This window comes from Crocodylus porosus, unplaced genomic scaffold (assembly GCF_001723895.1).
Source record: "Crocodylus porosus isolate Cpor-Errol unplaced genomic scaffold, CroPor_comp1, whole genome shotgun sequence".
NCBI classification, from domain to species: domain Eukaryota; kingdom Metazoa; phylum Chordata; order Crocodylia; family Crocodylidae; genus Crocodylus; species Crocodylus porosus.
Window position 1 is genome coordinate 10,636,734 of NW_017728936.1, and position 23,108 is coordinate 10,659,841.

Sequence of the window (23,108 nt, forward strand, 5' to 3'; positions counted from 1 at the left end):
TCAAGGTAAAGGCTTACATCAATTCACGATCACTTCAAGTCCCTCCTAATTTATTCTAATTTATTACTGTTGTCTTGGCAGGTTTTTCTTGGAGAAACATGCCAGTGAGTTGGTGCACCTGGAGCTGTCCTTAATGACAGAAGAAATAAACACAATCTGCTCCTTTTATGAATCATCCAAAGCTCTGGAAAAGGAAGAGCATAAAGAAAGCCGGGTACGAGCAGTGCTGCCTCAGCCTGCAGTTCTCAGTCAGAAAGTGGGAAAGGGGGATTTTCTTATTTCCTTTTTGAACTGGTTTCATCTCATTTCCCTCCAATGATATAACACAGGCAGCTGAAGCAAAACAGATTTTCTTTCCAAAACATGAGGGATCCTGAAGTTCTAACATTGCAAAGCCCAATGCAAAAGCTAACAAAAACCGGGTACTGAAAATTTGGTTCTTGTTTCTCTATTTTGCTACTTACCTAGTTTCAGTCAGAGCTACTGTCTGCCTGGTAGTACTGTCCATCAGGCTGCTTATTTAAGAGCCTATCTATGGACACAGAGGCCTAACCTTTCTGCTCCATTTTCCCCAAATCTTGCACTTAGCATTTCTGATTGTTTTTAATGTTACTGACATCCAAATGTTAGCGGCTGAAGCAGAAATGTGTCTGGTTTCAGGATATGAAAAGCAATAAAGAGATGGAGATGGGCAGGAAACGGGACACCCTTCTGCAAGACCTGGCTGAATACCACCAGGAGGCTGAACAAACCCTGCGCCAGAAGCACTGGGAAGACATCGAGAATTCAGGACTCAGTCTGGATCTAGGAACACCCAAAAACACCTTGCATTTCCTAGAAGAAATTCCACCTTACTTCTCATTGCTTGATCCTGGGTCACAAATTTCTGATTCCCACATCAGATCAGACGTCACTAAAGAACAAGAAGTAAGTTCAAGGAGCCTCCTTTACACTTGCACGCCTATTGCTTTTCTGACCTATGTTTTCCTCCATAAAAAAGGACGATGGACTTGACTGCATGTCTCAAAAGCATCAATGGAAACCTCAGCCTCATAGATTCATAGATTGTTAGGGGCTGGAAGAGACCTCACAGATCATCGGGTTCAGCCCCCCTCTATTTTCATAGATTTCATAGATTTCATAGACATCAGGGCTGGAAGGGACCTCGAGAGTCCAGCCCCCGCCCAAAGGGCAGGAAGTCAGCTGGGGTCACAGGATCCCAGCAAGATAAGCATCCAATTTACTCTTGAAGGTGTTCAGTGTAGGTGCTTGAACCACCTCCGCTGGCAGGCTGTTCCAGACCTTGGGGGCTCGGACAGTAAAGACATTCTTCCTTATGTCCAGCCTGAAACGGTCTCGCAGGAGTTTGTGACCGTTCGACCTCGTCATCCCTTGGGGCGCTCTGGTGAACAAACGCTAAGCGCAATCACTTTGTTTCTGATCACAAAAGAAATCCCTTGATGCATAGCTAAAAATGTAGCTATGAGGAGCACATTACTATCCACATGTAAATGGTATTTGTATTTTTAAAAAAACAATGCCAATAGTATGGTTCTTCAGATAGACAACCCTAGAAAACTATTTTCATTCAGAGTAAAAAATTGGGGTAAAGTGTAAAAAGATTGTCATCAAGACAATATATAGGAATCCCAGTAGCGATAAGAATTTTAGCCAAGAAGGGAACCCTGCCAAAAGCAGAAATCCTACACAAACCAAGATTTTAAAAAAGGGACATCTAAATCTAGGCTCAAAAGCTTGTACATTGACACTCAGATAAATAGCCCCCTTTCTGGAGGTATTTCAGTGGAAGATGCTGAGCACTCAATACCTCTAAATGTCAGGTCACTTCTGTTACTGCTAAAGTATGGAATTAAGCAGCCTTTCAGAGAATTTTTTAATTTTAAATGAGCATGATACAAGGGAATATAGAGGAAACACACCTGCCATTTAGACATAACATTTTAAAATACTTGTGTCTTGCAAGATTTATTGGTATATTCCTTCCTGTTGCACGTATGTGTGTACACACACACACACACACACACACACACACACACACACTATTTTTTGCCACAGTCCTAGCTATTAAAACTTTGAATAGAGAAGGAGAGGATAGGAAGAGTTGCTTTGCCAGTGGCCATGACACTGCTCTTTAATTGCACTGCATTTTACAGTAAAATGTAATAGATTTTTCCCAACTTAACAAGCATGTCTAGGAAGTTTGGCAACTTAGGTTTTGCCATTTAATTTCTGCAAGCATATCGTGCTGATGCCTGACAACCTTTGTGAGGACACATCGCTCTTAAAAAGCAATATTGTCCTTTCTGTAAAGAAAGCAACACAGATGGTTTAGGCAGCAACTAGTGGAAATAATGTGCATTGTGCTCGTAGAGTGGTGTAAATGCTACCCACTGGATTATGTAGGTATAGAATGAGTTTCTCCTGTATGTTTTTTTCTCTCTTTTACTCCACAGACAGCCTATTCATTAGAAGAAAAGTTATTTCCAGACTCAACAACTCAAATATTACAAGCTTCAGCAGTCAAAATAGTAAAGCTAGAAGCTATGAAACAAGTTTGTCTGTATAGAGTGCTAGATCTCTACAATGATCTCCAGGTACTTTGAGCCTTTCTTCATCTCACTATTTCCCAGGTGAAGTTAATGCCTGCCTGAGAACTGATGATATAAACAGACAAGACAGAAGAGGGCAGGGGAGTGAGAAGTGTTTTTATCCCTATTGTACAGAAGGGAAAGAGGCATTGAGAAACTGCCTCTTACTGAAGGTGTGAACACATGACACACGTACACCAGTGCAAGTTGCATCACTTTTGTACATCCACTTTTGTAACCTGGGCTCCACAGCAGATAGAGAACAGCTTACTTTAGAATAGTAGGTGGCAGGCTGCTATTACTGCGCCTCACTACTAGGTAATGGGAATCCCATCTAATAGCTTGTCTTCAAACTGCTACAGGGGTAGAGGCTGTGGACACCATTTGTACACCAATATGACTTTCACCAGTGCAGTTCTACCCCTGATTTTTCACTGGGGTAATTGTACGCTGGATTCCAGTGTGGCACCACATGTTGAATGTATTGGTGTCACTCCCCTAGGCTGCAGCAGAGATCTGGACTAATTCTAAAGCTACCGGTAGTCTAGGACAAGTTTTGACCCCTGGTTTGCCAGGCAATATGCAAACCTCATCCTAATCCCAGTTTCCTACCATACTGTCACTTACTTGTAGGCTTATTGCATATTTAGGAGTAGGCTTATCCATTTTGCCTGAAAGCACAAGCTCCCCAGATAAATTCTGCGCCCTGATCCTGTTTGATCAAGCAGAGGATAGAGTGCAGGATCATTAGCCCTAAGCGGGGCACGTACGGGGTTATGTTCACTGCTGCTACATGGCGGGGGTGCACGGGGTTATGTTCACTGCAGAATCTCAAATGCAGAAGTCACACGCATTTATCTCCATCCTTGTGCTGTCTCACATAAGAGAAAGGCCTGCCCAGAGGGTGTGTCAAGGATCCTAAACCAGTTGGAGTACAGAGCTACAGGAGAAGCAGTCGCTCAGGAGGTAGCCCAGGCTGTGGAGAAGCAGCAAGTCACAAAAGCCGTGACTTTTCTCCAAAAGCACCACCAAGAGGGGGATTTGCTCACTGGATTAAAGGAAGAGTCAGAGGGTAAACTGAGGCATCTGCGGAAACAATTCCAAATGGAGCTTCAGATGCAAACAGAAGACAAGGTACAGTAGCCACAGCATCAGTCCTCTCCCCTTTGCTTCTGGAACTACACAGGAGAGACAGGCACATATAACATACAACAATATGATTTGTAGCCCCCAAACATTTCAATCATGTGTTATCAACAGCGAGGCTTAGCCACCTCCAGCAGGACTCCAACTTCAGCAAGAGTATCCTCTGCAGGCCTCTTAGCTGCATAGTTCCCATGGTTCTCCAAGACAGCTCTTTGATTTCTTTCATTCAAACCTTGCTGGTAGACCTTGAATATTTCCAAGCTGTCATTTTTCTGTAGGGGACTGACCCTAAAAAGGCATGGCAATATTTTCTTCCTAGCTGCAGGCCAAAGAAATGCAAGTGATCCACGAAGCTGAAAGACAGGAGTTAAGAAACCATGTTGAGCACCTGGTATATTTTATCCTGTCTCAGAGGCACCTGCGGCAAACAGTAATAACGTTACAAGACTGCTTCAGGCTCCAAACAATGAATGAGAGAACGCAGAGTGAAGATGGGCATCTGGAGGAGCTGGCCATAGAGGTAAAGCTTGTTTGCTTTGGGGATGGTACCGCTTACCCTGCCGTATTTATGCTACGGGCCATAGCTCTCACTGGCTTCACCTGGAGCTGGGAATCAAAAAGCTGGCCTCAAAGGTTGGGATTTTCAAAGGAGCCTCACCAGGAACTGGGTACCTCATTCCTTTGCTATTTTCTTACTATATTAATATAGATTTAATTCAGGCTCTTTTAAGAAATCCCCAGGTAGGCTTCTGCAGCTGGGCAGCCAGTAACTGAGGCCTTCAAAGTTAGAAGTAAATATGTGGATCATTTGGGAAGGCCTGCTTCTTAAGTGAGAAACCACAAGGATAGGGATAAGTGAGTGTGACTTGATTTCTGCATTTGAGATCCTGTTTCCTGCACTGAGTGATGTAGCTGCAGTGCACATACTCTGTAAACCTTGCCCCCCTCAATGGATATGCTTAGGGCTAATGCCCATTAAATCATTTGAAAATCATTTTGGGATCTACAGATAAGAAGAGCTATGCGCATTATTACCGGTACATAACCCCTTCTGCCCTGGATGACTCTTCTGTACTTTCCTGAGAAGCAGCGTTCCAGAGAGCAAAATAACCAAGAAAACAAAAAAGCTTTTCTGCTCCTATTAGTGTTGCATTGCTGTATTATGTGACCCGTGGACCTTTTGTGTTTCAGGAGCCATTGCTCGATGATGATCTTAAGAGTATTTTGCATCTCATGAAAGATCACATGGAGCACAGATCATCAGTCCTGGAGCTGAAACAAGCTGCCAAATTGTTGCAGCTGAGAGAGAAACAAGTTAGAGAAGTAGCCCATGGCCTGAAAGACCATTCTTTGGACAAGGTGAGATTGAAAAAGAATTATCTAACGATGATGGTACCCACTCTCGAGCGCTGCATGTAACCTCCTTGCTCTCAGCCTCTTTCCTTAACAAACCGTGCAAAGGTCAGAATAATATTTTCAATACTTTTGCTACAGACTGTACAAAATGAGCATAGTTGTATCAATCTGTCATTGTACACTTTTATACTGAGCCCTGACTTGGATATTCTCTGAAAAAGAATGTTTTGGACAGTCTCAACAGACCAATGTCATGTTTGATTGAAGGGGCATCGTCTAATAACCAAAAAACTGATGGGGGAGTGTGTTCACCAGGACACTGGGGGTTCCTGGGTTCTGTGCCCAGTTTTGCCTCCTACGTGTGCACTTAAAACCTCACTCCTGTGTGACCATCTCGCTCCTCCGTGCCTCACTGAATACACCCGTGGAGTTGCACTGTAGCACTTACCGACCCCGGGGAGACTATGCAAAGCTTTAATGTTTTTGCAGAGGCCTTGGCCTCCTCAGATGAAAGCTGCTGTCTGCGCAATTTAGTGTTACTACTGTTATTGCATCATAACTCTTTGCTTGCCCACAAACCTTTCTTTCTGTGAACAATACCTGCTTTTCTAAGTTTTCTAATCCTTCCTTGTGTATATTCTACAGGCTGTGGATTACGCTAACACAGCAACTGATGGACTGCGGGAATTCAGAGAGCAGACAATAAGGAGATTGACAGAACAGGTGAAAATAACCATGGGCAATAGAAGAGCTACGGAAAACACCCCAAGCCTCCTTCATCCAGCGCAGGTAGAAAAAACAGCACATCCCATATGATTTCAAACTGCATTTATTGCACTATGTGCCGGTCCGACCGTGCACTGTTCTGTAAGCAACAAATGACTTGTGCAGAACAGAAGGGCGGTGGAACAAGTTGCTCTGGGAAGTTGCAGAGCCTCCTTCATTGGGGGCTTCCAAGAAGATGCTGGATGAGCAGATGACAGCGGTGGTTTAGGTTTTTGTGCAGGAGGTTGAACTAGACAACCCCAGAGATCTCTCCAAACCCCACGATTCTAAAAGAAGGCAAATGACACAAACTTTTCTACCCTGTAGATTAAAAAACCCACCCTGGAAGCAGAAAATAAAAGAGGAAAAGGGGAAGAGGTCTGGGAGATTTTCCAAGAGAAGCAGCTGGAGCTGGAAGAATCTCACAGATGGCAAATATCAGATGAAGGAGCAAAGCTGCAGGATCAGCTGGAGCGTGGAGACCTAAAGAGCTGGATGGTGCATGTAGGGCCTGGTCCCAAAATGTATATTTTGCAGCATGATGACACATATACAATGGAAAGTCTGTAAAGGGAGCTCTTAGATATCATCATCATCATCATCACCATCTTCTTCTGTTCCTCTTATTGTACATTGCTTTTGTTTGCCCATACTCAGGGCAAGTGTACAGTCTTTCACCAATCCCAAGGTTATGTCCTTGCTCATATCATCCTATAGTTGGCAACTGCCTCTATGTTAAATATGAAATTCAGCCCCATAGAGGAGGGTTGCTCAAATATGATACGTGTCAATGGCAACTGCGACATGCTACATCAGGGGTGGACAAAATGCAGCCCAAAGGCCAGATGTGGCCCACCAGGCCATTCTATCCAGCCCGCAGGGCCCCTAAAAAATTTAGAAAATTAATATTAATCTGCCCTGGGCTGACTGTCATGCGGCCATCGATGGCTTGCCAAAACTCATTAAGAGGTCCTCTGCCCAAAACAATTGCCCATCCCTGTGCTACATCCATGAGAGGATAAAGGGGACAGAGTTGAAGAGCCTTATGCCAGGGCAGTGAGTAGAGGGTAGTGTTGTGCAGTGACAGGCGGTGTTACCCACAGATCCCACCTTACCAGCTTTCATGTCTTATTCCTGATCCTTGATAGAAACTGGTGGAAGAACACAATGACACCACGGCCCTCTTGGAAAAGCCTTTCCACCAGGACTTGGAGAAGCTGAGAATGAGGCCAGAGCAGAAGAAGAATGAGAAAGAAGGGAAACAACAAGAAAAATACCCTTCTTCATCTTCATCCACCTCCTCACACACCCAAGAGAAACCTAGCCAAGCATGTGACCAGGTTTTAGCGCTCTTTGCAGAGAGTAAGTCTGATCTGCAGTGGGAATCTTAGTGGAGCTATTAGTCCTTGTTGAGTGGATATGACTCCTGGGGCACCGTTCGGAAAAATCAGATCACAATTACAGTGCAGACCGAGGGAGGTGTTATATGATCATCTGAAGAAATGCCAGTTTCTCTCTTTCAATAAAGCATAACAGGAAAAAGCCTGGGCATTTCCAGAAATTAGAAACTGAACAAAATTTAGATCAAAAGAGACATCAGGTCTTTTACACCCTGAAGATGATCATTGTTCTGCCTCCAAAAGAAACTAGTGGAATCTGCATTACTAGACATGTCTAGACATGCATTTACTGCACAGTAATTTATTGTGCAGTAAATTACAGTGCAGTGAGCAGTTTTTACGCCAGTGCCTACATGTGCAGGAGTCACAGTGCAGTAAATGCTGTGTGTGGACTGACTTGGGAGTAAAGCTAGTCCCAAATCAGTGCACTCACACAGGGTTACTGTACACTAAGGCATCTACACATGTCTTACTGCGCAGTAACTACTCAGGTGTAAATTTGTTATCTGCATCAGGGAGGTAGCAAATTTATGCCCAAATCGGCATAAGTCGCCGTAGTTACTGGGCACTACAGGCACGCGTATGTAGATGCACACCCATGCTGCACAGTAATTTTCAGTTACTGCGTAGTAACTTAAATTACTGTGCACATGGAGATGCACCCAGCGAGATTTAGATGCAGAATCTAGGATGTAAATATTATGTACCATACATAGTAAAAAATGAGTGAGATTGTAGAATAAGAGAAGGATTGTGGGAATAGCGTATGAGCATTTCTACAACTCTTTGCTGAGAACTTATCTAATGTGTATATTGACCTCACACAGGTATCAAAATACTGAAGCAGACTGAAAAGGTGATGGCCTCAAGGATTATCCTTCTGAATCCTCAGTTCCGGTGTGGTAAGGCTTTTAAGCTAATAACAGCTGACCACTTTTCTGTCCGTGGATCTCCATGAAATGTCCCCTTGCAGAGGCTTCCTTCCCAGACAGCTCTATCTGCTGCATCATTCTGTCCCTTGTCGGAGGCTTCACTACCTGTGCAGTTGCTGCAGTGCAGACCACATGAAATAGTAGCTGTGCTTTGAACAATGCCAGAAATGCACACAGTTAAATGTTGATTTCTTTAACTGAGCAAAACTCCCACTGGCTATGCCAGGGTGCAGAATTTAGCAGCCTCTTAGGCAATCACATTTTATGGATTTAAATTTTTTTAATGAAATTTCTTCTTTTCTCATCACTAACAAATGCATCATTTGCAAACACTACTTCTAATTAAGAGTTGCCTATGGCTGCTTGTTGTAATTTCCAAGTACTCCACACAGGAGCAAGGAGAAAAAGTTTTCATTTGATCCAATTTATTCTTTCAATTTTTGTTTTTGAACAAAGAAGTTTGAATAATAGATGAGACAGATGCAAAATAGAAAGTCCAGTGGGTTAGGTGTTATCCGCAGTATTGGGGAGAAGAAAATACTCCTCTTGGTAATTTTAAAATGTCTTTGTGCAAAATTACAGTAACTAAACAACGAAAAGGGCTGTTTGAAAATCCTAATTACACGTGAAAATGACTTTCCTTTTAAGATGCATGCTTCCCATTTGCCTTATGCAAACCCTGTCAGGGACAGTTATTTCAGACCGTTACATTTTTCTATTCTTTTGTGTAGACAGGAATAAGAGCAAATGCCTAAATACCTCTCCGCTCCTCACACTCTTGAGAGATGTGAATGACCGGCTCCAAACTCATGCAAAGGCAGCAGGGCTGCTGGAAAGCCAGCAGGAGAAAGGTAAGCTTTTCTTCCCCTCTGATTTTGAGGCAACTTTTCAGGACACTTCACTGTAAGACTGGAAATACTCTATCAGGTCTCAGATGTGGATGCTATTTAATTAACTGTTGAGGTGTCCTGGAGGTATTTTCCTCTATGGAGGGTGTAGCATCTAATAGCAAAAGTAGTTGGGGAAAGAGAACAGAGTCAGCAGAATACATGCCTTTGCCACTGACTTGCTGTGATGCCTTGAGCAAGCCACTTTAACCTGTCAGTGCACCTGTGCAATAATGCCCATCTCACTGGTGGGATGAGGTTTTGCTTGTCATCTGTAAAATTGTTCGGCACTTTGAGTTCTTTGAAAGGAAAGCATGGTACATCAGGGTGGTCTTGTTCCTGCTACCCTGTGAGGTTTATAACCATGATGAGAGGTTTCGTACATATTTTTCTGACTAACATGGTTAAGTCTGGTTGTGTTTTAACTAACACAAGGCCTAACACAGATCTAGCGCTCTTCTTTTCTTTATAATGGACCACATGTGCAGTCCTCTTGTTTCTGTGCCTCTTAGAAATGATCCTGGTTTCTCTGTAACTGATACAAAAGAAGTTCATTGCATGGGATTAAAAAAGCACAAATGCACTTTGCAGCATAATTTGACTGGGCAAATATAACCGTAATTAAAAGACCAGATAACTGGGTGTTTTTTTGTTTCTCTACTGAGCAGCCAAGAAATAGGCCAGGAAGCGGTTAGTTCTCACGTATAAGTCTCTGCAATTAAATGCATCTTACCCAGTCTTCTCATCTCTTAGTATTTTATAATAGAAGTCAATTTGTACTTGTACTAACTCAGAAGTAAAATGAAGTCAACCCGTCTGTTGAAATGCTGCTGACTTTTGTAGGCACAGGAAGTTCTTTCCGGGACATATCAGACGTTCTGATGACTCATAAAGGGGAACTTAAACCAGTTCATCCTGAAGCCCTTTCTGCAAGAGAGTTTGTCATATACCAGTATGGCATCTCCATCCTACAGTTTCTACAACTTCACATCAATGTAAGTTTAAAACACTAATATCCTATTGGAAACTACATCCACTCTCATAAGGAAGTAGACATTTATAGAAAAGCACCGATAAAATGCAACAGGCTGCAGAAAACTTCCCAGCTGTGGGTGAAGAAAGACTAGAGAGTGAGTGAAAGATGACACTGGAACAGCTTCATCTAGAGCAGCATGGGAGAATCGTCTTGGATTAGATGTCCAGATGGTATTTCTCAAGATATGAATTCATTTTGTCTCCTGCCTCGGCCTCTCGGCATGACCTTAAACAAGTCACTCGCTCTTCCTGTGCCTCAGTTCAGCTGCAAAGTGGCAATAATAACACCACCTTGATCTGCCTGCTTTTTAAACTTTGATGCGGGGAGTCTTTTACACTCCGTCTGTTCAGCACTTAGCACATTGAAGCCTGGCTGTAGGTAGAGGCCTCTGGGGGCTCCTGTAACTCAATCAATAAATTATAATACCAAAAGAGCAGCAACCACCAGGGCCCCTGGGCTGAAGTGTGCTTTCATTTATGCAATTAGAAGGCTAGCAGGATGAACCCCTGTGATCTGCTGGGGACTTTTTAAACACTCTCCATTGTCATGTGGTATTTGTTGGCTCTGTGTTTCCCCTGCAAATCAAAGCTGTCATTTAAATACATTTATATTCCATTAATATGTCTTACTTTGCAGATTTAAAGCATGTAAAAAAATTCATAGAAGCTATTTTTTTTCCCTGTAGGCTCCGGAAATTAACCTCTGCATTGCCACCAGCATACCTCGCAGTAATGCTGTGGGCAACGCTTTCCGAAACTCCTTCTTTTACCAGGTATGTCATTTAAGACTTGAGGCAACCTCCTCAATATTCTCCTATTTATTGATTTTTTTTGGATTAAGGAGTGAAATGGAAAGAGATTTCATATTTATAAAGACATGGTGCATGCACTCCCTTCTAGGAAAAGACTGTTAAGCAAAGGAACAATAAATGTCACTGTGAAAGAGCAATCTCTGTTCTGCCAGAGATTATTAACATAGCCCAGAGAGTTCTGGCCATAAATCTGATGGATATTTTCAAGCTGTGACGTAGATGGGACCTACTGAAAGTCTGAGGGGTAGTAAAATCAGTGGCTCCCTGTTTCCAAAGAAATCTTTTAGGTCCAAATTCCAATGCTGTTGCTCACACGGAGTGGTGCCTTACTCTGAGTGGCCTCCTTTCAAGTCAGGGGAGTAAGCACACTAGGTGATCCAGGGGTGTTTATTTCTATAGCACCATAGCAAGAGAGGAAGCTGTGTAGCATTGTAACATTTGGGATACATGAGAAAGAAGAGAGAATATTTCATACAAGCGCAGAGTGCCAGAAATGTAGCCTTTGCACTCTGCAAATGAATCCAAAAATGGGCTTTTTCACGAGCGGGGAAAAATAGTAAGGTTGCACATTACTATGTCCTGAATAAAACCTTCCAAAACCACAATTTTTTGCACTTGGGCATAGGCACGTACCCCAGGGACTCTAAGCAGAATTTACCCAGTGTCCATAAAAGCAACACATTGCACCTGGGTTAGTGCTGCCTTGTTATCTCTACCTGCTCTGGACTCTTTTCCTTTCCTTCTCAGAATTTCGAGAAGAAATTATTTGTTTTAAGAGAGTGTCTGGGCTCTGTGGGCAGCTTCCTCCTTCTGCTGGTGCATTGTCTGGCTCACATCGCTGCCGCGGACCTCAGCCAGGACTCCAGCCCAGCCTTTCTGAGATTGTTTTATCAGGTATCAAAACACCCTGGGTATCCAGCTGCATGAAGTTGACTTGTTCTGCACAGAGATTTACCTTCTTGGCACCTCCTGCCTTTGCTTGTAATTAATAAGCAGCAAGAGGGGAGGTGGGATAAGATGCTTGCCCATTAATGCAAACCGCTTATTGTTTTCACATGACTCGACACTGATAACCTAGCAGGGTGGCAAGTGTGTCATCAGGACACCGGTCACGCAGTGAAAGAACACCGCTTCATGCTGACTGTTGCCAGCCTGTTGGAAAACAGCCTGAAGGTCCAGAGCAATGGGTGCATAATCTCCTGTCGATGAACAAAGCTGATATAGAAATACTTGCTACACTCTTTTGCAGCTGGACTGTAGGGTGTGGAAAGAAGAAAGAAAGGACAGGCCTGTTCTAGCAATCTATTGCCCACTCTAGAGGAGTATAAAGTTGTTGGGGAAGCATATTTAAAGATCTGTGCTTGGAGGAGCATAGTAAATTAATATTTTTTTTTCTCCAGATAGTTGAACAGCTCTGTGACTCTTGGGTCTCTGGAGATGCTCCCCTTACCCACTGGGTCACGGGTATGTCTCCTCAGTCTTGCACTGCTGGCAGATGGCTGTTCGTGTTCAATGGTGCTCATAACAGGGGAGGACTTGCAGACATGCACAGAGCTCTGCTGCCCATGCTGCTGGTAGCTAGCCTGCTGTCCTGGTCTTGGCCTCCTCAGAGCAGCAGAATCATATTAACCCATGCAACCTGGTTCATGTGGGATCTGTACCCTTCTCCCAAGAGAATACCTCCAGGCCAATAGACCCATTTCTTCTGTGACATGAATCTGGGCTTCCAGAGCTGAAAAGCAATCGTTCTAACTCGCTGCCCATTCACTCTCCCTTCTAATTAGCTATTGCCTTTATTAAAGAGTTAGCTTTAAATAAATGCTTTCAAGTTTTTTAAATGAATTATCTCCATTCCTAGGCACTAAAGGCCTGTCTCAGTGAAACCTTCTCTCTCAGACTCCAGATGTCAGCACTTCTGCAGGACAATAAATCCTCTGAGAGGATAAGTGAGATTCTGCTGAAGGGAGAACCACTCATGGAAGGGAACATAAATCTTCTCTCTCAGCTTTTTGATGCAAAAGTGGAATCATCCACAGAGACTGAGACCTCTGAGGAGGTAACTAGAAGGTGGATGAACCCTGGTGCATTTGAATGCCCCTATCCATCTTATTGCTCCATACAATGGATTCTGCACTCCCATTTCCCCCATCTGTTAGGTCAGCCTTGTGCACAAGACCAGTGCAAGTGCTCTGCCTCATAGGTGGGATGTAGACATGGCAGTAGGCTGCTGCTGGCTTACTGCCCACAGGTGGATTTTGTCCCAATTAGTGTGCTTAGGCAGTACAGCTAAAAGCCCACTCATCACAGGACTGGCTAGGGTTTGTGTGGGCAATATTGGAACTAAATGATTATCCAGTCTGCACAGTAGGTTTATTTAACCCACTGACAAACTGAAACAAATACATGAAAGGGCTACCAGGATGATGAGCAGAGCTGTCTAGAAGATGAGCCTAGAAGATCTCAATGTGTTCAGAAGAGCAAAATGAAGTTTGAGAAGGGACATGATTGCTCTCTACAAATATCTTGGAAGGGCAAGCACCAGTAAAGCACAGGGAGAAAAGCAAATTTGCTCCAGGACCATGCTGGCTTAAACAGGACCGTGAATAAATTGAGGCTGGGACTGAGAATGCAGCTTCTAACCCATCCCCCAGAGAAGTAAGGGGATCGAACAGGCTTTCACTAGAAGTAGTGGTGGGTGGGCCAGGGCTTTTAAGATGGAAGTGAATGGTTATAGGAATGGGGTTGCATGATGCAGGGTTTGCAAGAGCAGGGGCTGGACCCAAGGATGCAGAAGGTCTCTTCCCATGCTGAGCTCCAGAACTGAAGCAGCAGCACCACCACCAAGGTGGGCAAATCTCTGCTGCACTCATAGTTTAACAAGTGTCTATGACACAGTATTTTGATGCTACAACCTACACCTCTATGACACAGTAGTACTCTGGCTGTGTAATTTAACATTAAATAGGCTGTAAAGCAGCTAAGCCTCTAACCTCAGCAGCTGCCTTTCGCTTGCCCTGCCAAGAGGTAGGTTGCAGGACTGACCCCTCCTGATAGTCTCTCAGCCAAAACATCCGCTCCACAGAGCGAAGGGGCGAGTCTTCAGCTGGGGAGGCAGTTGAGTGCTCTTGACTTCCTTGACAGGGATATATGCTTATTAAAAGCACCAAGGGGCAGATCCCCAGCAGGCTTGATCAATGGAGCCTCACTGACGCACCTGCCGGGGCTCTCCTGTTTGGGTAAGCGGAACAATAATACGCGTTGTCTGCTTGCTTGCCATCTTGACAACACCGGTAACCTAGAGGAACGTCATTTAGAGATGTTTCTTTAGCATGAGGTACGTGGCACAGCTACAAAGAGAGGGCCATCGTTTTCAGTATAAGTTCTGATCAAACGTCTTCAAACGCTGACTCTCTTAACTGGGAAATACTTTGAGCTGGGAGGAAATCTCTAGTCCCACACAAATCATACCAGGGCATTGGAGAAAGTGAGGTTTTTGGAAACACATTCGAGGCAGAGGCTAGGTTTTTAAAGCCAAAGATGACCTGTGTCCTCCTTTTTTTACCTGTGCTCTCTGGTCACACAGTGTAAGAGGAACCTCTTGCTCCATGCAAATCTTGAGGACTTGCTGAAGAATACACTGTCCGAAAAGAAAAAGGGATGTTTCCTCCCCATCTCAGCTGACTGCAAAGAAAAGAGCTCTTCTGGGAGGACAAGGTGAGAATTATTGCCTGGAGGTATTAAGTGGTATGTAAAATAAGCATCAAAATAATCTCTGATATGAAACAAGTACATTTCCAGGCCCTTCCTTTGGTCCCGGTTTCCAATGTGGAGCCTGGCAGCATAATCAGATGGTCAAAGACATGTTGGAATAAAAAAAAGGCACAACAGGTCACATCCCTCATTAATACAACTCCACTGACTTCATAGCGGACATGCTGCAGCAGTGTTTGGCCTCTGAATGACACGGCTATGCCACAGGGAATTGCAAAATTCCCTTGAGAACAAAGCTACCATAATTATTAATCTTTCTTTTTGCTTCCCCCCAAGCCACCATCCTCACTCAGTGGTACACAAACCAGCTCTCATCTGGACCCTGCTCGCTCTGTAGCACAAGCAGACATATTTCTATAGGTGCAGCTCTCCTACTGTCTGAGTAAGTCTTACATCTTTGCTCCCATTTCTTCAGCTTGCGAGAGGAAAACTGTTCTTCCTTCAGTCCTGCGGAAATGGAAGAGAAGCTGGATGCATTAACCGAAGAGCTGGTGAAAATCATGAAAGAGGAGCATCGCTTTTTAAGCAGTGCTGCCAATGATGATTTGCCTTTCGATCAGCTAGAAATAATTGGTTTGGAGAAAGAGTGTCTGGTAAAGCAAATAGAAATGTTAGAGGGGAAAATAGCAGAAGGCAGAGGGGGGTTATGGTAACGTTATCACAGCAAATTAAAACCGCAGAGGATAGTTTGGCAGTGTGAACCTAACGTGGCTCCGTGCACTCCCCTGCAGACCCTGCACTGAATAAACATCTCGTGTTGTTCCACTGTGGGTGTCCTTTCTCCCAGCTGCTTATTAAAAAAGCTCGTCTGGTATCATTGAAAAAGCCAGGACCTCTGCCCAAATGGTTCTGAGACGTCTTCAGCAATGCTGCTTAATCAATGCTAAATAACCAGTTGACGAATCTTGGACATCATCATTGCACTGATTATCAAAGAGGAACCACGTGGGGATTTAGAAATAAAAATTCACATCAATCCAGCTTACAAAAATGTCTCAACAGCATTAAATGATATAGCTGGGCAACCCCTATGTTCACTCTTGACCCTTAAAATTGTTCAAAGCCGGTTTCTTGCCCAAATTTCAGGGCCCAGTTTCAGAAACTACTGGGCCTTTCTCACTGATGTCCACAGGAGCTGAAATGCTCCCTGTTCCTTGCTCTAGGAGAGGTGATGTTATCTCTGACCTTAACAATGCAAGGGGAGATGAAAGACGAGCCCTGCATATAGATTTGAAGGTGATTGTCTGTCGCGAATGACTTCAGTGCAATTAAATCAGCGTCAGCGATTTGATTTCTTTCATGTTCTTCATAAGGCTGATTTGATTAGTGTCCTCGTGAAGGATGTACTCACAACATGGTGTGAGAGTTCAGAGACCAGTTGAAACTCTAATCAATAAGCTACATCTGTTTGCACAAATAAGTGGTTTAAAAAAAAATGCAGATCAAAGCTGACGTGGCAGGTGTCCAGGCTATGGGCGTGCTGAGAAGCCGTAAGGCAGCAGTGCTTCTGAGTTCTGCTAGTGCGAGGAGTGAAGACACCAACCGCAAGGGACTCTTAACTTCTCCGCTAGTCCCACAAAATCCCTCCATCCCATTGCTATTAACATACTCTGCAAGCTTTTAGAGTGAAGACTTTTAAATGGAAATACTGTACAAGTCATGACAAAAAGAAAGTGTTAGTTTCTACCTGCCTTTCATGAAGGATCTACTGGAATCTATTAATAGCAAATTTATTTCAAGAAGGGTGGTATGATTACATGTGTTTAAAAAAATGAATTTATGCATGGATGTGAGTCAGTGATGTAGATCTGTGCTGAAAAGAAACACGGGTCAATCCAGTGGTGAGGCAAGGCTGCCCGAATCAGATGTTCAATGCTGAACTGTGGCTTTCACCCCACTGAGAACCCTGGGCACCCCACTGAGAACCTTGCAGCGCAGTTAAGGTAAGCTGGGGTACAATTTATGAAGCATGCACTGGTTAATACAACTGATGCAGCAAGATTAAGGTGGATGAAGTCCTACGTCCTCCCATTGCTCTTCTCTGCTGTTGCCTAATGTCAGGGAAAGGAGCCTTTCCTCTCCTTCCTCAGGCCTTTTGCCGGCCTTCATCTGAAATCTAGATGGACTGGATTTCAACTTAATTTAAAACAGTCTTTCACGCCATTTTAACTCCAATTACATGAGTAATCTACAGCTGTCATACACTTGCACATTGTATAATGGGAGGTGAGGGGGGTGGAAGATTATGTTGATTTCTGCAACAGAAATTATTAGGACGCTGTGGACAATAGCATCTTCTCTAGCATACTTCTGAGTGACGTTTCTAGAATTTACTGAATTGCTTGATGTTTGCTCATGAATTAAGATGGGATTGGGCGAGAATAACCATAACCAGCTGTCTTGTTATAGCTGCATTTAGACTAATAAATGTATGTTTAAAAACAAAAAAAACCAAACAAACAAACAATCGCTTCACTACAGTGGGATTTATGCCTGGCCAGCAGTTGAAGCATACATTGTCTTCTAATGGGCTGTAAAGTTTAAGAGGTATATTTTCCTTCCTTAAAAGGCCTTTTTACATGTGGTTAAAGATTAGGTAAAGGCTTATTTTCCTTGGGGAAGGGGGAGAAACCCATCTATAAATCTGACAGACAGCTTTTCTAGCAATAGCTACTACTTGCTGCTGGCTTAAAGCCCCCAGTCTCGCTGCAAAATACTTCCCAAAAGTAGCTCAGGTTGGGAAGAAAAGTTGCTCTTGGGGGAACCAGATCTTAAAGAGCATATTGATTCCATGACTTGTCCCCGCATTTAGAGGAGCCCCTCCCTACAAGCCTGGACTACACTCTTGTTTAGGAGAGTAGCCCTGTGCTACAGGCAAAGATGTTTGCCACATAAAGTTATTCCAATAACATTTATGGAAATAACTGGCCTTCTATCTGCTGCATCTTTGGCCATGTTTCTTGGAGTTATTTGGGATGTTTTCCCTTTATAAGAGAACAGGCTGAACTACAGAGCAGTGTTCTTCATAGTTTATTAAGTTACATTCAAGCCCCTTCAAGAAGTCATGAGTTGTAGGAGACTTTCAGACAGAAAACAAGTTTATTTGGCTCTGGGTACATGAATGAGCGTTAGACAGCTGCATCCACTTTGCCCTGCCAGAAGAAAAACAAAGTCATTCAATACAACTCAGTGTTGCCTCTCTCTAGCCTACAAAGATCCTCTAGGTTGCCTTCAATACAAAAGACAGGAGATGTGTTAGCATGTTCTAGCCGAGAGCTGCTGTTGCTTGCTTTTTTTCTTTTGGCTTTCACCCTTTAGACATTTGGTGGCAAGTCAGACAATACTTTTTTAAAAGCATAGCTAAGTTTATTTATTGGTATTGGCATTTCCTTTTTAAAGTTACAAATGGAGTTTTGCAAGTTAGTTTTCAGGATCTCTTGACATTATAAAAAAAATACATTAAAAATCTTAGCTTAAATTGTAAAAAAAAAAAAAAATCTTCGAGTCTCAGCCTATAAAAAAAAAGGGAGAAGTATAAAAGAGAGCGAGAGAGACAGAAGAAGATAAAGAAAGCGGAGTGCTTTTCAGCTCATGCAGGTTTCATCGAGGCAGGCTTCCTCCCATACACTGCCCAGTCCGTCATTATGGCCCACAAGCGTTGCAGCAATTGCGTTATCGCTTGGTGTTGACCCAGTGATACCGATCCACACGCGGTCCGGCAAAGGCAGCCATTGGCTTGTAGTCTTTGTAGCCCTTGTGTTGGGGGAAGCAAGCACTTGCCAGATGAAGGCTGTCGGTCACGTAGGTCTTCCTACGGAGATACTGGGACCATGACTGCATGGGTAGCTTGCAGTAGTCACTGAACTAAGAACAGCAGCAGAGCAGGTGTCAAGAGACTCCCAGGCCAAGTTAGTGATCTATTTGTGTACTAAAGTGAGGGTGGCAGTGCATCAATGAACATGGGAAGCCTACCACTCTGATAAGGGAGACCACCAGGAAGGGGAAAGGCATAAAGCAAATCTCCACAGCCTCTAACATCCCTTCCCCCAGCAAGTCATTTTGAGCAGACTAGCCACTTCCTCTCTCAGGACACCATGTTGGCACATCCCAACCCTCCATGTTACCTGGTAGACACTGTTTGGATTGCTGACCATAGGGATGGCTTTGGGCTCCTTGCGATAGCCCTCCTCATCCGAGGAGGCACCAGAAGGATATTCAGGTGTTGCTCGATCAACAGCCTGGCTGATGCGCTGGGAGAGTTCTCGGTCCTCCTCTCCTTCAAAGTGAGCAATTGTGAAAGGCAGATTTTTCTCACCATACCTAGGAGCGAGAGGAAGCATTTGCCCAATTTCTCCTAAGCGTAAGACTTTGAGACCTACTGACAGCCATGTATGGGGCCACCTTTGCACTAGACCCTCAAAGTTGTCTTTCCTACTGAAGCACCATGACAGCACCGAGACAAAGGGTGTTGTCTACTGGTATATCAGCAGGCTCTCTGTTAAAGCAAAACACCAATACACCAGTAATATATTACTAGTTGGAGGACAACTTCTGCTCGAGAGTTGCTCAGGCTTGTGGAACTCCAGAAGTTTGGAGACCCCATTCTTAGTTTAGCCTGAGAAAGTACTTGCGTCCAAGTCCGCTAGCCCCCAAAAGCCATACATTAAAACAGAGGGACAGACAAGCTATCCTACAACTGGTCACCCAGTTCAGGCCACACCTGCAGCACACATCAAATGGATCAACCCATATGGTCATTTCTGGTGGCAAGCAGAGCTTCTCAAAGTCCACATTGCTCTCAGCACAAGCCTGTTCCAGGACGGGATCTCTTGACTGGTGTTGGTTTATCCTTATACACCTAGAGAGGAAAGCACAGGAGTGAAGAAGGGAGCGTGGTAGGTTGTAGCACTGGTACTCATTGCAGAGTTAATCTTGTTCATGCAGAAGACACCTTTCAGGCAGACTTGATGGCTATTTTAGCTCAAGGTTGCAGACTGTGCAGGGGCCGTGATCTGTATCAGCACAGATATTACACTGTGGCTATTCACACATGCTTGGTCATCATTGCAGACCCAGTACACCTTGGGGATTACATGCACCAGAGTGATCCAGGGTTACTGTACTCCTTAAGGAGAGTAAGCACTTAGGGGTTCACACTACGGTATCTCTTGGCCATTCAAGTAAAGCTCTTCTGCCCATGCACAAGGTGTAGGTATAGCCTGTTGTGCACCCAGGCACAGGTTAGTGGCTCTTCCCTGTTCTCCAAATCACTCATTCCTCTCAAGTTCAACAGGAAATGTTATTATTATTATTATTATTATTATTTTGTTTTTGTTTTTTTTATGAGCAACACCACCACCAACAATAATATTTTCAGGGTTTGCAACATTCGCTTTGCTTCCCCTGGTATCGGGTCTATCCATTTCTTAGGCTGGATAGTCTAGGAGCCGTGTGCACACTACCAGTATCTAGGTCTTATCTAGTCCCGGTTACTTTGCTAGATCCCAGGCCTGCTTCCTCCTCTGTAGCAGGAAACAGGCCAGAGTCATTTACCTGAAGGCTTGTCCTTTAGATGGGTTGTCTAGGTACCAGTGGTTCTTGTACTTTTCAAACAGAATTGTCGTCAACTTAGCAGCAAATTTCTCAGTTGTATGCTTGCTCAGTTTGTCTTGTTTTTTCACCAACCTTGTGATGAAAACAACTGTGGCAGCAATTTCATCTTTCATTTTTTTTGTTTGTTTAAATGGAGAGTAGAGGATATTCCAGTTGTTAGACCATCACTGTGGATGGAGATAAGTAGAGTATCCATTTTCTCTCATATACAAAGACCTTAACATTAAAAAGTCAAAACTTTACTAAGGAAAGATGGTCTAGGCAAGTTATAGCAAGAAGATCTTAGCCACCCTAGAAGAGCAGGGAAACTGAGAGTCCCATTAGTTAGAGAAACCATATTTCAACAACTCATTGGCTCTCCGTCTTCAGTTAGTTATACCATTGCCACCCCATATCAGGAATCATAAGTTAAGCCTCTCCCTTTTCTAAGGATTAATTGAAACACTCAGAATTTATGCATCTTAAGTCAAGTGTTTTTTTGCCCCTACAATTCAGGAGTTATACATGCAGCAACAAGTTTTCTGAAAAAAGAAAGATTGCAGTGAAGCAGTTTCTAAATCTGACTTGCTATAAAAAAGCAAAACAAAAAACATCATAAATATTATGGCTAGCACTTAGGGGTTCACACTACAGTATCTGTACTCTAGACTAGCTTCTTGCCTTCCTGGAGTACCATCTTGAGATACTGGTGGAGCCCATTTACAAGCCTCTTCAGAGACTTCTACCCTATGGAGATAGAATTAAGTAGACAATACCAGACTTGTAAGTCTACCATTGCAAAGCTGTTGGTCACCTTGCTAGCACAGTGCTCGGATACATACTAGAGTAGTGAACGCATCTTTATTGAAAGATGCACAGAATAGAGAAAGTACAAGAGAACATTACAATCAAGGATGAGAAGCTTGTGACTTGAAACAAGCTTCATTCGTCTCCAGGCAGCAAGGACCTTATAGCAATTGAGTTCATACAATAAAGCCAAAGGGTGGAGATTAGATCTAAAGTAAGAGCCTTTCAAATCAGAGCAAGCAGAACTGCAACCATCATAAAAAGTGCCATACTTTTAGATGCACTGAAACTACAATACATACTTAAAACTGTTTGACCATTTTCAAAAACATACCATTATCCCACTTAGGAACACCACCTACCCTTATAAAGTCAATCCCTTCCTTATTTCTTCTCTAAGAGCTTTGGCTTCAGGTTTATGTAGAATTACAAATCACCTAGCAATTAAGGGAGCTTAACAGCAGCGCAGGTGCGTTCCATTAGGGGAAGACAGCTAGCTGATTTCAATTTGCTTCTTTTCAGTATATATTAGGTCCTGTTTTTAAAGTACTTAAAATGCTACATTTTATTTTAGGCATGTTAATCTAGTGCTCTTATACACATTTATTTAGAGTTTAGGTGAATTTCTTACATCATGAAAGAAAGCAATACCAGTATCAATAATTAATCATTGGAGTTATCCTTCCTACTTGCTAAAGAATTAAAACAGCATAGCTGCTTGTCTTTTAGATAGCTTGCAAATTAATCATCCTGTCTTTGAAAATTAAACTACTGGGGTTTTTTATCATTACTAGTGCTTGTGTCATCATTTGTATTTTTTAATACACTTTTATATTGCTGATTTTTCTAAAACATTTTCATAAATTTGGTGGAGATCACTGAAGGTTCATTTTGAAGAAGGCACTTTCTGAAATGTAAGTTCTTCACTGTTTGAGGACTGGGGCAATAATTAGCCAGTGCCTTACGGAGAAGGTGGCTGATTCTTTTGATCCTTCTGAGATGTACTAACATCTCCAGAAACTACCTTGGCACTGTCAGACACCGGGTACAATCCAAGTAAAAAAAACAGTCACAGATCAGCAGCTAGCATATTCTTTGTCTAGATTTAATTTGGAAAGGTATAGTAACTGGAAGAATTGAGAGCCCAGTCCTGTGGGTCTATGGGCACGCTTACCTTCACACATGTGAATATTTCCATTTATATCAGTGGGATAGGTGATCTGTGCAAGTGTACAAACACTTTTAAGGGACTGGGGCCTAGATCTGCATTATGTGCCCAGCTTTGTTCTTTTGAATTCCTTTTGCCCCATCTGTCCCAAGCATTTCCTTGCTTTCTGTCAGTCTCCTTTTGCACCACTACAAAGTCTGATCAAGCATGTAGCAGCAAAAAAAAAAAAAAAAAAGAGTGGGGGAAAAAGTTTGGGGAGATAAGCTTCTACTCCCCCATTTGCTATTCCCCACAGTGGCTAGGCTTCCATCACCATGAAAGCTCCTAATACCTTTTTGGACAGGTATGTGGTCTCTTCATTTTACAGACAGAGAAACCAAAGGACAGCAAGGTGAAGTAAGTCTTCCCAAAAAATCATCTCTGGGAAATACAGGTATTGAACCCCTCTCTCGTGTCCTAGGCCCACATCTTAATTATAATTTTCCCTAGTGCACATCCCACAATGCACACAACAGCATGTAATGACAAACAGAGATTGTGCTTGTTGCATAGGCAAGGCATGAGTCATTCTTCCCTTTTTACTTCCAGCATAAAAGGGCAAGAGATATCAGTGCAAGGCTTGCTAGAGAGTTGGGGTTAGACTGCATGAAATTATTGCAATGCGTTACTATGTAGAACACCTCTCATTCCCTACAGGATTCTTTAGGGGGGGGTATTAGTCTTTAGCTGCAAAATCTGTAAGGAATTTCATTTTCTACTGAGCCCTGGGCATGTTGCAAACCTAAATGCGCAATAGGGAAGAATTCACGAACACGCACCTTTATGCCC

The 23,108-nt window shown here is 43.3% G+C and overlaps 2 protein-coding genes across 2 annotated transcripts in view; one reads left to right on the top strand and one right to left on the bottom strand.

Moving 5' to 3' along the window:
- The window catches only part of LOC109317944, a 42,017-nt gene extending 26,386 nt beyond the window's left edge, over positions 1–15,631 (top strand). Inside the window, exons 26-42 of the mRNA XM_019546911.1 lie at positions 82–214; positions 661–927; positions 2,475–2,615; positions 3,495–3,743; positions 4,075–4,275; positions 4,947–5,114; positions 5,757–5,900; positions 6,204–6,380; positions 7,025–7,238; positions 8,104–8,178; positions 8,940–9,059; positions 9,939–10,090; positions 10,817–10,903; positions 11,690–11,836; positions 12,801–12,998; positions 14,526–14,656; positions 15,129–15,631. Coding sequence (XP_019402456.1) covers positions 82–214; positions 661–927; positions 2,475–2,615; positions 3,495–3,743; positions 4,075–4,275; positions 4,947–5,114; positions 5,757–5,900; positions 6,204–6,380; positions 7,025–7,238; positions 8,104–8,178; positions 8,940–9,059; positions 9,939–10,090; positions 10,817–10,903; positions 11,690–11,836; positions 12,801–12,998; positions 14,526–14,656; positions 15,129–15,366 — 2,842 coding nt within the window. The 3' untranslated portion in view covers positions 15,367–15,631. The remainder of the gene's footprint in view (positions 1–81; positions 215–660; positions 928–2,474; positions 2,616–3,494; positions 3,744–4,074; positions 4,276–4,946; positions 5,115–5,756; positions 5,901–6,203; positions 6,381–7,024; positions 7,239–8,103; positions 8,179–8,939; positions 9,060–9,938; positions 10,091–10,816; positions 10,904–11,689; positions 11,837–12,800; positions 12,999–14,525; positions 14,657–15,128) is intronic.
- Positions 15,632–18,261: 2,630 nt separating this feature from the next.
- On the bottom strand, positions 18,262–21,492 carry BTG4 (BTG anti-proliferation factor 4). Its single transcript, XM_019546928.1, has 5 exons — positions 21,475–21,492; positions 20,267–20,493; positions 19,434–19,571; positions 18,838–19,033; positions 18,262–18,577 (listed from the first exon to the last, which is right to left on the bottom strand). Exons 2-5 carry the CDS (start codon positions 20,437–20,439, stop codon positions 18,386–18,388), a joined length of 699 nt encoding a protein of 232 aa, XP_019402473.1. The 5' UTR covers positions 20,440–20,493; positions 21,475–21,492; the 3' UTR covers positions 18,262–18,385.
- Positions 21,493–23,108: the final 1,616 nt, after the last annotated feature.